Source organism: Sphaerodactylus townsendi, linkage group LG14 (assembly GCF_021028975.2).
Source record: "Sphaerodactylus townsendi isolate TG3544 linkage group LG14, MPM_Stown_v2.3, whole genome shotgun sequence".
NCBI classification, from domain to species: Eukaryota; Metazoa; Chordata; class Lepidosauria; order Squamata; family Sphaerodactylidae; genus Sphaerodactylus; species Sphaerodactylus townsendi.
This window is the reverse complement of record NC_059438.1, coordinates 44,537,724-44,550,385: the sequence shown is the minus strand read 5'-3', so window position 1 is coordinate 44,550,385 and position 12,662 is coordinate 44,537,724. Positions and strand designations below refer to the sequence as shown.

Genomic DNA, 12,662 nt, shown 5'->3' with positions numbered 1-12,662 from the left:
CCCAGTGGTGGTGCGTGTAATTGGCGGGTTTTAAGCGGGCGTGCCTTCCCGAGCGCCGAGCGCATGATTCAAGCAGGAACGATTTCACCTGGGATCCCAATGTACCGCTATCCAATCAGCAATAGTCACGCGGGATCCTAATTAAAAACACCGCTTTCACGCAGAGCTTCTGCCGGGCCGGACAGCATCCCAGAAGTATTCATTACATTTCATGCGAAACTCAGGAGCCACTTCAGGGAGGGGAGTCGGGGCAGCCGCATGCTGAAAATTCACGGGCAAATTCTGCAAACGAAATGTGGTTGCCTTTGCTGGAATAGATTTGATGGTGCTGGATAGCTTCATTTTTTCAGCAATCTCGATCTTGGAAGCTTGGTAGCCTCTTAAGGCTTGGAGGAATGCGGCATCCGTATGGCGAAAGTATCTTCATCTTTGCAGGTTCAAAGAGTCACAAACCAGTCGGGTTGCTGCCCTATCCAGTCCCGACTGAGCCGATGTCCCGCGATTTTTTTCGCCAGACCGGTATAAATCCGGCCATAAGTCCTCCATGTGGGCATCGAAGTTGTAAGATGAAGTAGGGAAGTTTGAAGCGGTCCCATCAAAACGCGGGCAGAGTATTGGAGGTCTGTAATATCCCCTCTCCATCGATCTCTTGGCGCCCGCGCAAGGCGTAAGCCGATACCGCTGCTGCGCGAGGTTGAGGCAAAGCTGCTGCGCCAGAAGGCGCGGAATCGCGGAGTGGGGTGGGAGGTAATAACGCTGGTATACGCTTGGCGCTCTGGTGGGATCTGGTCCTTTTGGAAGGTGGTAGTGGACCAGCAGCGTCTTCGCCTTCTAGGCGCCTGGCTGTACCAGTGCGACAGCCGTAGACCTCCAATCCTTATTGTCCCTGTTCTGCTGCTTCTTTCCCCAGTTCCCTCTTCAAGTTCCAAGGCTCCAAAGGCTGACCAGCTCTCTCCTTGCGGTGTCAAGCAGCTTATCCTGGTAGCGCATGCAAAGCTGCTTTCTCTCGTCTAAGTTTGGCCAATTCGTCTCGATGAACAGCTGCAGTTGAGTTCACTTTGGCGCATCGCAGCGCTGCCGAACGCTTACAGCGTGGACGCTGTAAGTCCAGTTTGAGTGTTCCAGGACTTTATCATGGACCTGATAGGTTCTGCACATATTGCCGTTGCTGGCCAGCTGCCTTTGGCACGGTCCAATCTTCGAAAGTTGGATTTCTTTGTGCTGCTGTTCCCGGGTCTCTCTTTGCAGGTTTCACGCTCTTGCTGCAAGCTGTACTCTCGCGTCCTCTTCCCATAGCTGGCGCTCACGTGGGCTCCATGTTTGGGCATCTCGCGAAGTCGGCCCACTTCCTCATCCTGAAGCTCTTCGCTTTACCGATGGGAGAGGGAATAGATCCCGCTGGGGAGTGCAGGCTTTCTCTCTGGACCTCCTTCTTCATCTGGAAGCGCGCGAGGGACGCCGTGTGCCACCCCGGTGGCTCCATGGGCATCTCGGGTGCAGCCGCTGGTCCGGGGATCTGGAGGTCCGGATCGAAGATCGGTAACACGGATACCCTCCCAATCCCTCGGTATAGTCCCAGTTTCAACCGGGTGGTTCTTCGGACGGGCCCCAGTGTATGCCACGGTGGATCTTTGGGAACATCACCAAAATCACGAAGTCCAGGTAATCGCCTAATGGACTCCTGCATGTTGCCGCGATGAAAGGTGGTCAGGCCTCGCCTCCTCATTGACAGGTTGCATCTGAGGTTTGTAATCCATAACAAAAAACGGTAGATACCCGGATCCACCAGGCCGATCCATAGGCATTGTTTCCAAATCGACTCAAGGGCTAAAGTCCCCATGAATACGGTCGTTCTCGCCCCTCGCTCCAACGGAGTAAGGGAAGACTTCGCGCTGGATACGCAGGGACGGGAAAGAAGTCACCAGCCCGAGACCCGCTCTACCTTGGTTCCTCTAAATCCAGAAGGGAGAGCTCGAGCCCTCTTTAAGCTACCGGGTCCCTTCCACCAGGAACATTCAACCTCTCCATGCCGGACACCAGAGGTCCAACTGCACCCCTAAGAAAATAGATGAACGTTGGATTCCTGCCACAATGTAAAGAGAATTCCATAGAAGCAGAAATAAAAGGCTTTTGGGTGTAAAAGACCGCTTATTCAGACATCCTAGAAAAGCTCACGCGTACGCGAGTGGCAGGAATAAGATCTCCCGCCAGAAGCACACAGGTTATAACTCTGTCCATCTCCATCCCTCCTCGATCTCTATGGGAACGGAGGTCTCATCTCCCTCGCAGAGATAAGGTCTCCGCCGGAGAAGCTGGCCCATCGCCCGGGCTGTGGAATGTAGTCAAGGCCAGGCGGCTGACCCGCTCATCAACACCATTGAATCCTTTACAGTTTGGCTCATGGGGGCCCAAGTTATGGACCCTCAAAGGTAGCCCCTATCTTCCATTGGCTCCCATTGGAAACAATGGGTGATATGGGCCATCAGGACAGTATTCCGAAGATACCCTGAAATTTTCATGCCGATACCTTTAAAAATGCGCCCCCTGCAGGCCAAAACGTGAAAAAACAGCAAAAAAATAAAAACGCATCCAAGAATCTCGGATGTCACTGCAAATGTGGGTGTATCCAAGCCTGGCAGGCTCGGATATGGGGGGATCCGACCCCATACACCCGAACTGGACCCGAATCCGAACCGGGGCCGAATTTCTTTTCCGTTTACCAACCCTACAGTTGTATCAGGACAAAATCGACAGCAACGCTCATTTTGTGGAATACTAGAGAAGCGACCTTGAAGATGTACTGACGGAAAAGAGTTATACCTTGATCTAGTCATGACCCATCTGCAATTGTAATTAACAAGTTGTTCCAGGTATATAGTAGGGCTAGATTTCTGAGGGATAATCCCAAAGAATATTGGAGAGCAAGAGCTTTGTGCTTTGCTCAGGAGAAGTTGATATTCTTGATCAAATACTCTAGTCTTTAGGTGATGGTAAATCTCCAGAGCGGTGAGCATTTGTAGGGCCTCCCAAGAGAAGCCCAAGGAAAATATCTTTTTTTCAATATGTAGCCACCATTTTGAAAGCTGAAGCTCTCTCATTTCTAACTGGGACAAACTGTTAGGGTCAGTGCAGAAACAAAGACGCAGGAGTGGTATTAGTTACAACCCATGCCCTTGTTTCTAATAAATGTTGCCCTGATTCCAAACAAAGAACACCATAGGGGACACAATGCGGGGTGCCAAAGATCTTACATAAGAAATTGGATTGAATGCGTTCCAATTTCTGGTGCCATGCTTGGATCCAGATGGGGATACCATACAAAAGGTACTGGGACACCTTAGAGTTAAACACCTTCAACGCTGCTGGTATGAATCTACCACCATTGATATTAAAGAATTGCAGTACTGCAGCGGATAATTTTTTGCAGGCTTTAAGGGTGTTATCTCTGAGTGTGGTCCAGGTTGACTTATGATGGAATATTATCCCAAGATATTTGAACAATTTAACTCGCTCGATGTCAGCACCTTGGATAGACCATCTTGAAGGTGTAAAAACATTGGAAAAAACCAGTTTTAGACTTAATTGGGTTAATGACCAACCTGTTATTTGAACAGTATTCACCACACTTAGTCAGCATGTTTCTGAGACCTGATCTTGTTCTTGATAATAAAACTGCATCATCGGCATAAAGGAGGATAGACAGAGGCACACCATTCAGATAGGGGCAATGAAAGTTGAAACTATTCAATGTAGGGGCAAGATCATGCAAAAAAAATTAAATACCATGGGTGCTAATACACACCCTTGTTTTAACCCTCTGAGAGACTGGTATTTTGGAGGTTAAAGATCCTGATGGTGTACACCTTATCTGGCAGGTGGGATTCCTGTAAAGAGATCTAATTAATAGGAGAAGCCTAGGTTCAATAGCGAGCTTCTGCAGTTTAAGCCATAGCAGCGATCTGTCAATAGAGTAAAAAGCCCCCTTATATAAAGGCTGCAAAAAGATTGGATTTTCCTCTATAGAGGTATTTGGACACAAGTGCTTCCAACGTCATACAGAGGTCCAGGGTGGTCTTTCCTTTCGTGAAGCCAATCTGCTCTATTCCGATTGGTCTATTAGTCGAAATCCAATTCAAAAGATGGTTAAGTAAATATTTGGCATACAATTTACCTGAAACAGACAGCAGGCTGATTGGTCTGTAGTTTGAGGGGAGATTACGGTCACCCTTTTTAAACAATGGAATGATGGTTGCGTTAGTCCACATTATGGGCACTGAGCCAGAGTCATTCACAGTAGTGAATAAGGCGGCTAACAGAGGGGACCACCAATCGGGAAAAGATTTGTACATTTCTGCCAGGACCCCATCTGGACCCGGAGCTTTATTAGTTTTAAGATTACCAATTAGTGTTGTGATTTCCTCCTCTGTTACCGGAGGCCACCTAGGAATATCATTAGACAAAGGGGGCTCAACCCTATGAGTATCAGAGTTCCCATTAAAAAGATTACAAATCTTACAAAAAAAGATTACAATTAAAAAGATTACAAATCTTACAAAAAGATTACAAATAGCACAAGATTTATACAGTGGTCTTAAATACGTGTTTATCAGTTTATCAGATGGATGACAAAGGTCTCCATCAGAGCTTCCTCAGTAAATTCAGCAGTCCTGGAAATAAGATGGGTCCTCTCATTGATTAGTAACTGGCTAGAGAACAGAAGCATGAAGTGGGAATAAATCCTTAATACGGAGGGGCACAATCAGAGGGGGCCTCAGAGGCAGGACTGGAGCTGCTCGTGAATGATCGAAGTCCGGGCAGACCAGCAAGATTCAAGTCTGCAGGAGCTTAAAGACCTCTTTCCCCTGCCCCTTTCCCCTGCCCCCTTTTCCTTTCCCTCCCTCCCTCCCTCCCCTTCATTCTTTACTGAACATAAGTTAGAGATCGAATTTACTGCTAGATTTTTATAGTTTTAAATGTTAAAATGTAAATTTTAGATTTTATTTCTGAAAGTAGAATTATATTGCTTATTGATGTTTTATGCATGTTGTAAACCACTCTGAGTCGCAAGGGAAGGGTAAAATATCTGATGACGAGAACTATGATACCCTGGAAATCTTGCTGGCTGTTAAGATGCTTCTGGGCTCAAATTTTGCTCTTCCTCTAAAGATGGATATGGCTACCCAACGGGAATGATCTTCAAGACTGACCAGAAAAATGGCCAGAATTTGCAGGAGCTTAGGATGATGAACATCACAGCTCTGAAAAGACCTCTTTGAATAGGCTACAACAGGGCAAAAGGTTCAGGAAAGTTTGTGAACAGTATTGCATATTAGGCCAAAAACAAATATCTCACATATACACAGGTAGAGGAATCTGAACCAAAAATGACTAACTATTGTGGTAGTGCATAACTTCCTTCAGAGTTACATATGCAAGAGATATCCTGACAGATTAACATCCAATCTAGATTGGGGGGAGCGGCTGAATGGCCACAGGAGTCAGTGCACACTTGTGCTGATGCGTTTACCCTCCTGACTGGCACAAGCAGCACTTATGCCGGCTGGCAGGGCAAACAGGGAGGGGGGTGGTCGGGTGCCATGGAGCTCCGCAGCAACCAACCCACTTCTGGCCTCTGCTCCCACAGTTGCACGGGCTTAACGTGGAGGCCAACACAGTGGAGCCAAAGTTAGGCAGCTTCCACCAGGCATCGGCCCCAGGAACACCAGCAGCTGGGAAGATAGACTTATGCCATCCTTTTGGGTGGTGTAAGTCACTTTAGTCCTGGGGAGGCCTTCCCAGCAGCCGGGGCGGGTGGGGGCGCCTTGTTTGTTTTTTCTGCCTCCTCGCACCACTGGAAAGCCCTCTAGAGGCGGCAGGCCAACCCAGCAGCGATGCTGCTCCCGGCTGTGCATTGGGCTGTAAGGAATCTAACGAATGATGAAGCTAACCTGACACTCATGTTGCAAAACAGTAACTGTTAGATAAATATCCTGCTCATAAAGAAAAACCTGATCCTCCCCAAATAACACCCTGGAAGAAGGGAAGGAAAAATTCTAAACACAAAAGATAAAGACAGGCACAAGCAACATGTATGTCTGAGCAGTCCTTGAAGTCTATTCAATTTAATCAGGGATGCTCTTAATTAGGAAATTCACTGAAGTGGAACATCTCCCAGGAAACCAATTTAGTCTAATGACAGTAAATGAAAAGTATGATGGGCTCCCTCTCTGGGCAGGCACCATATAAACACCCTCTGCATCCCACCCACTCCCATTCAACTTGGTCCTTTTTTTTTTAGAAAAGTCAACCAGAACACCAAGCAGATCAGCTTTCCGGAAAACTGGGAGGTAAAAATTCTCTTCTCTTACAAAATCCATGCGGCCAATTCCCTTTCCCTCTCTTAACTGTAGACACTCAGAGATATCATGTTAGAAGACCTACTTCAACGAGTGGATTCTGTATGAATCAGCTCTGCTTCTAATTATGTGGTTCAGAGCCTCTGCCACAGGCTTTCAGAGAGAAGCAGACCGGCCTGCAGACGTGACTCTCTTCTACCAAGGATGTGAGACAGAACACTCCTTCAACACAATTATTTCCATTTGCAAACCAAACAGCTGTCACATGTCCCCCATTGCACCTAAAATGACAAAGGGTAGCTCCACAGTCTTAAACTGGTTTAATAGTCATTCTCTCTCCAGAAGGAAATATAAAATGGCAATTTGGATCTCCAATAAAGAATTATCTGAACCATCTTCAATGTCCAAGTCCCACCGCTTCCTAGGGCAGGGATTCCCAACCTGGGGTATGTCACATCAAATCAAAGACCTTAGGCATAAAACCGTCATGTGCCAAAAATTTACAATGGGAGGAGAACTATTACACATCCTGTAAAACACACATAAAAATATGGCTACAGCTTCAGACATTTCAATGTTAGGATTGTTCAATAACTTAAGACATTTCTGTATTATCTGAAAGAACCATAAATCCTGTCTGTAATAAAACAGTCAAATCAGTTCTGATGTTGTTGTATTTCGGGCAATAGAGCAAGACATGAAAGAGTGAATCCGCTACATGAGGGCAAAACCGACAACGTCGCTCAATATGTGGGATATTAAGAAAGCGACCTTGAAGTGTGCCTGAGGGAAAAGAGTTACATCTTACTCTAGTCATGACCCATCTGAGCTTATGATTAGCAAGTTGTTCCAAGTAAATAGCAGGGCAAGATTTCTGAGGGGTCATCCCAAAGTATAATGGGAAGCAAGAGCTTTGCGCTTTGCTTAAAAGAAATTGATATTCCTGATCAAGTAATCTGGTTTTGAGACGATGATAAATCTCCATAGTGGTGAGAATATGTAGGGACTCCCAAGAGAAACCCAGGGGAAAAATTTTTGCTTCCATATGGAGCCACCATTTTGAAAGCTGGAGCTCTCGCATTTCTAACTGGGATAGACTATTTGGGTCTGAACAAAAACAGAGACGCAACCAGAACTTAAAGGTTACAACCCATGCCCTAGTTCAGTGGTGGCGAACCTTTGGCACTCCAGATGTTATAGACTACAATTCCCATCAGCCCCTGCCAGCATGGCCAATTGGCCTTACTGGCAGGGGGCTGATGGGAATTGTAGTCCATGACATCTGGAGTGCCAAAGGTTCGCCACCACGGCCCTAGTTTCTAACAGATGTTGCACTGATTCTAAGCAAAGAACACCATAAGAGACACAGCGCAGGGGGCCAAAAATCTTATATAAAAAGTTTGATTGAATCCGTGCCATATTCTGATTCCAAGCTTGGATCCAGATGGAAATACCATACAAAAGGTGCTGGACCACCTTGGCATTGAACACTTTCAGCGCTGCTGGAATAAACTTGCCACCACTGATATTGAAGAATTTCAGAACTGCACCTGGGGTATGTGCATGCTACAGTGTTTGAGTATACAAAAAAAAAAGTAAGTGATTGGTTTGCTAATATGGGGGTACAATTTTAGGGAAATGGGTTGCCAAAGGGTGAAAAAAGGTTAGGAACCATTGCCTTAGAGGAAGGTCTAAACTGCTAGCAAACCAATATCAGCTTTCAGCATAAATACTGTGGAAGACACAACATGGCTGAAACTTATACTGACCACATTAAAATTCATTCGCACTGGAAACCAGAAAGTGCACAGTCGACACAAAAATTAAGTGCTATTAATATCAGCAGCCATTGTCAACCTGCAGGCAGGTATTCACCATAGCAGCAAAGGGGACTGGTGAGCCAAATAATAATATGTGAACCATAGCTGGCTCCCTGTAGCTTTAGGTTGCCCAGGACCAAATATATTTGAAAACCCTTCAATAAACGCAATATGCCAATGAAATGATTCTTATTTTGTTTCTTCACAGGCAAAGATATTCAAACAGCTCTTCTAGATGTTCAGTATACAAATAAATCACTTTTTAGTGCACAGAGTTACAATTCTTCTGTCATACTTATTTCAACTACAAAAAATCAATACTGTGATTAGTGAGCAATTGAACAGCTGGCTTCAGTTTCCATTTCACAGCTTCTTCTTAGCTAATCTATAAAGCAAATAACATAAGAATATATTTCATAAGAATAGAGAATTCCGTGCATACTAAACATCATTACTCAGTTTAAACATATCTACTCATATTCTAATACTAAAAAGAACTTACTCAGCACTGCTTCCAAAAATAATAGCCTAAGCACTATTATAACTTACACAGAGCTAGCGTACAGCAGCTTCCCTCTATACAAAAATATAACAGGAAACCATTAATACCCATAACCTATACTAAAAATGATAATACACATCACACTATCATACAATAATATTATTTCATACCAGGACCACAGTTATGCTGTGATACTCAAGCTGTGCAATTGTCCTTACAGAGAAGCAAAATCTGCTTCCAAGCCTTCCCCATTTAAAGGGACAGGCGCAGAAACTCAAAACACCTGTGTTAATCCGAAGACTGACTGAATCCAAAAGGACGGGTTGTATTCAGCAAATACACATATTTTGACGCAACGTCCTTCGCAGAATGGAAACCCAAGCCAGCTGCTTCATTGCCCACGAATCACCATATTGATTTGTTGTAGTTGAAATAAGTGTGACAGAAGAATTGTAACTTTGTGCACTAAAAAGCAATGTATTCATATAGTGAATATCTGGAAGAGTTGTTTAATATCTTTTCCTGGGAAGAAGCAGAATAAGAATAATTTCATTGGCATATTCCATTTATTGAAGGGTTTTCAAATATATTTGGTCCTGGGTGACCTAGAGCTTCAGGGAGCCGGGTGCGGTTCACATATGAACCTCCAGGTGGGGCCAGTGGAGCTCTTGGAAGTACAACTGACCTCTAGAGCAGTGATGGCAAACCTTTTTGAGACCGAGTGCCCAAATTGCAAACCAAAACCCACTTATTTATCACAAAGTGCCAACACGGCAATTTAACCTGAATACTGAGGTTTTAGTTTAGGAAAAATGGTTGGCGCCAAGGCATGCGTTACTCAGGAGTAAGCTTGGTGAAGCAACTGTGCAACACTCCAAATGGGTGAATCACGATCCTAGGAGGGTTTACTCAGAAGCAAGCCCCATTGCCAGCAACCGAGCTTACTCCCAGGTAAAGGATCATGCCCAGGCCAGCCAAGATGCGTGTGTGTGTGGGGGGGTGATTTTCCACCCCCCTCCCACATGATGAACTTTGTGCGCGAGTGCCCACAGAGAGGGCTCTGAGTGCCATCTCTGGCACCCGTGCCATAGGTTCGCCACCACTGCTCTAGAGCACAGAGATCAGATCCCCTGTAGAAATGACTGCTTTGGCGGGTGGCACTGTACCCTCCCTTCCTCCAAACTCGAATAGTGGCGGCAAGGATCCAATCTGCCAAAAAATGGAAGACGTCCTCAACACCTTCTGTGGAAGACTGGCTGTCTCAATTAATAGAATTTGATGTTTATGATACGTTATCAAATCTACTGAAATGTAATATGTTAGAGAAATTTTTAGATATATGGCAACCAATAATTAAATTCTTACAAGTAAAAGATGAATATAAGAAATTATTTTCATATTTGCAATGTTAAAAAATAGACAAATGAAATTGAGAAATGAAGATAAGATGTTTCTGTTTAAATTCCAAACTAAGAGGAAGTTAATTTTGGAAATTCCATATTCTTTTACTTTCCAATATTCTGTTTTTCTCTTTCTCTTCACCTTTTTTTCTTCTCTTTATTCTCCAAACACTTCAATCTTTTGTCTGTCTATCTAATGCTACTTTTCTCTTTCTATTTCCTTCACTTTATGATTCTATATGTGTTTTAATCTTAATATATAAGTAAATGTAATTCTTATGTTTAAGAGACTATATTATTTACTAATGTATAAGTGCTTATTATATTGGTTCTCTTGGAAAAATAATGGTAAGACTTCTGTAACTTTTGTCTCTACCTATCATAATAAAATATATTATTTTTTTAAAAAAAATACAAGTCCAAGGGGCAGGGACGACGGTATAGATTTGGGGGGGGGCTCAGGGGGGCCACACCCCCACCCGCCCCTAGGGCATGGCCACACCTCCCCAAGCCCCGCCCCTGGCCTAGCGCTTATAAAAGCAGCTCTCCAAGGCCAGCTCTCCAAAGACTCCCCTCCCCTACCCCCCACCAGCTGGGCTCCCAGCCAGTAGCCAGCAATTCCTTCTACCCTCCCCTCCGGGCAGAGGCATAGAGGGAAAATGGAGCCCGGTGCAAAATCTGAGTTTTGCGGAGGGGGGGGCATCCGCTGGGATGCTGAAATCCACCCCCAAACAGCATCACTTTCAATGGTGTTTAAACTAGAGAGCCCAAATTCTCCTTTTAAATCCACCTTAAAGGGAGAATCTGGGGTCCCTAGTTAAACAACATTGACAGTGATGCTGTTTTGGGGTGGATTATCCACCACCATGAAACAGAATCACTTTCAATTTGGCATAGTGGTTAAGAGCAGGTGCATTCTAATCTGGAGGAACCGGGTTTGATTCCCTGCTCTGCCGCTTGAGCTGTGGAGGCTTATCTGGGGGAATCTTGTGATTGTAGCCTGTGCAACTCAATACATGCCAGCTGGGTGACCTTGGAGCTATTGTCACAGCTTTTCGGAGCTCTCTCAGCCTCACCCACCCTCACAGGGTGTTTGTTGTGAGGGGGGAAGGGCAAGGCGATTGTAAGCTCCTTTGAGTCTCCTACAGGAGAGAAAGGGGGGGATATAAATCCAAGCTCTTCTTCTTCTCCTAAACTGAGGACCTCAGATTCTCCCTTTAAATCCATGCCGAAGGGGTGGATTTAAAAGGAGAATCTGGGGAAATTTGGGGGGTGCCTGCTGTCAGGGGTGCAATTGTTAAGCTAGAAGCACCAATCTTTCAGGGTATCTTTAGGAGACTCTCCTAATGATACCACCCAGGTTTGGTGAAGTTTGATTCAAGGGTCCAAAGTTATGGACTCTCAAAGGTGTAGCTCCCATCTCCTATTAGCTCCCATTGGAAACAATGGGGGATGGGGCACCCCCTTTGGGAGTCCATAACTTTGGACCCCCTGGACCAAACCTCACCAAACCTGGGTAGTATCAACAGGTGAGTCCCCCAAACAATCCCTGAAAGTTTGGTGCTGCTAGCCCAAACAATGCGCCCCCTGCAGGCCAAAAACCGAAAAAGCACTAAACATGTTTTAAAAATCCACAAACGGGTGGGCGGAGCTTCCGACAGCATCCATGCACCGATAAGATAACAGTGCCGCTGCCTCTCACAGCCTTCCCCGCTCGCCGCCCCCCTTCTTTGAAGACCCAGCAGCCCCTTACTCCACCAACGTGGGGAGGGGGGAATACTCAAAGGGTTGCCAGATTCCCACCCACCCCCACCCCGGGATTTGGGCGGGGGGGGGGGGGTGTCAGGGTGGCCAAATCCAGGTTGGGAAGCTCCTGGGGAATTGGGGAAGGAGCCGGAGGGGCCCCCGCCCAGAGTCCACCCTCCCCCCCCCCGCACCCACTTTCTAAAGGGAAATCTGATCTCTGACGTCAGGAGATGAGGTACCACTCCGGGGGAGGGGGGTCTCCAGGTCCCCCCTGGAGGCTGGCACCCTCAGGCCAAACAGGGAGCTGGGCTAGCTGGAGGAGACGTGCTTCAGGCCGCCCGCGCAAGCTGAGGGAAAAGCCGCCGCCGCCGCCGCCCCCTCCTACCTCCTGCGGCCTCCGCCTCCATTCCGTGCCTCTTCGCCCGCCCTCTGCTGGACCCTCCCTCAGTGGCGCCCCCTGCCGGGGCTCCGGGGGAAACGAACGGCCCTCCGCCGCCGCTCGCCTGGTGCGCTGCTGCGGGCGGCAGGGCTGAGCCAGCGGGCGGGCAGGGGCGTTTGCGTGAGGATTTCTTTCACCATTCAATGTGAATCAACAATTTTTAAAGCATTAGTGCAGCAGCAGCAGCAGCAGCAGCAGCGCCTTGATCTGGGTAGCCCAGCCCGCCTGGCTAGAATGCGTGCGGGAGACCTCCAAGAAGTACCAGGGTCACGGTGGCAACGCAATCCTCCTCTGAACGTTTCTTGCCTGGAAAACCAAGTCCCCATAAATCAGCGGTGACTTGACAGCCAGAAAAAAAAATTACAATAGGTATTTATTTCAAAACCTTTTATGCCGCCT

The 12,662-nt window shown here is 46.5% G+C and overlaps 1 protein-coding gene across 2 annotated transcripts in view; it reads right to left on the bottom strand.

Annotated features, from left to right (window-relative positions):
• MAJIN (membrane anchored junction protein) overlaps positions 1-12,341 on the bottom strand; it is a 63,287-nt gene extending 50,946 nt beyond the window's left edge. For both annotated transcript variants that reach the window (XM_048515223.1, XM_048515224.1), the window contains exon 1: positions 12,210-12,341. In XM_048515223.1, coding sequence (XP_048371180.1) covers positions 12,210-12,231 — 22 coding nt within the window. In that variant the 5' untranslated portion in view covers positions 12,232-12,341. The remainder of the gene's footprint in view (positions 1-12,209) is intronic.
• Positions 12,342-12,662: the final 321 nt, after the last annotated feature.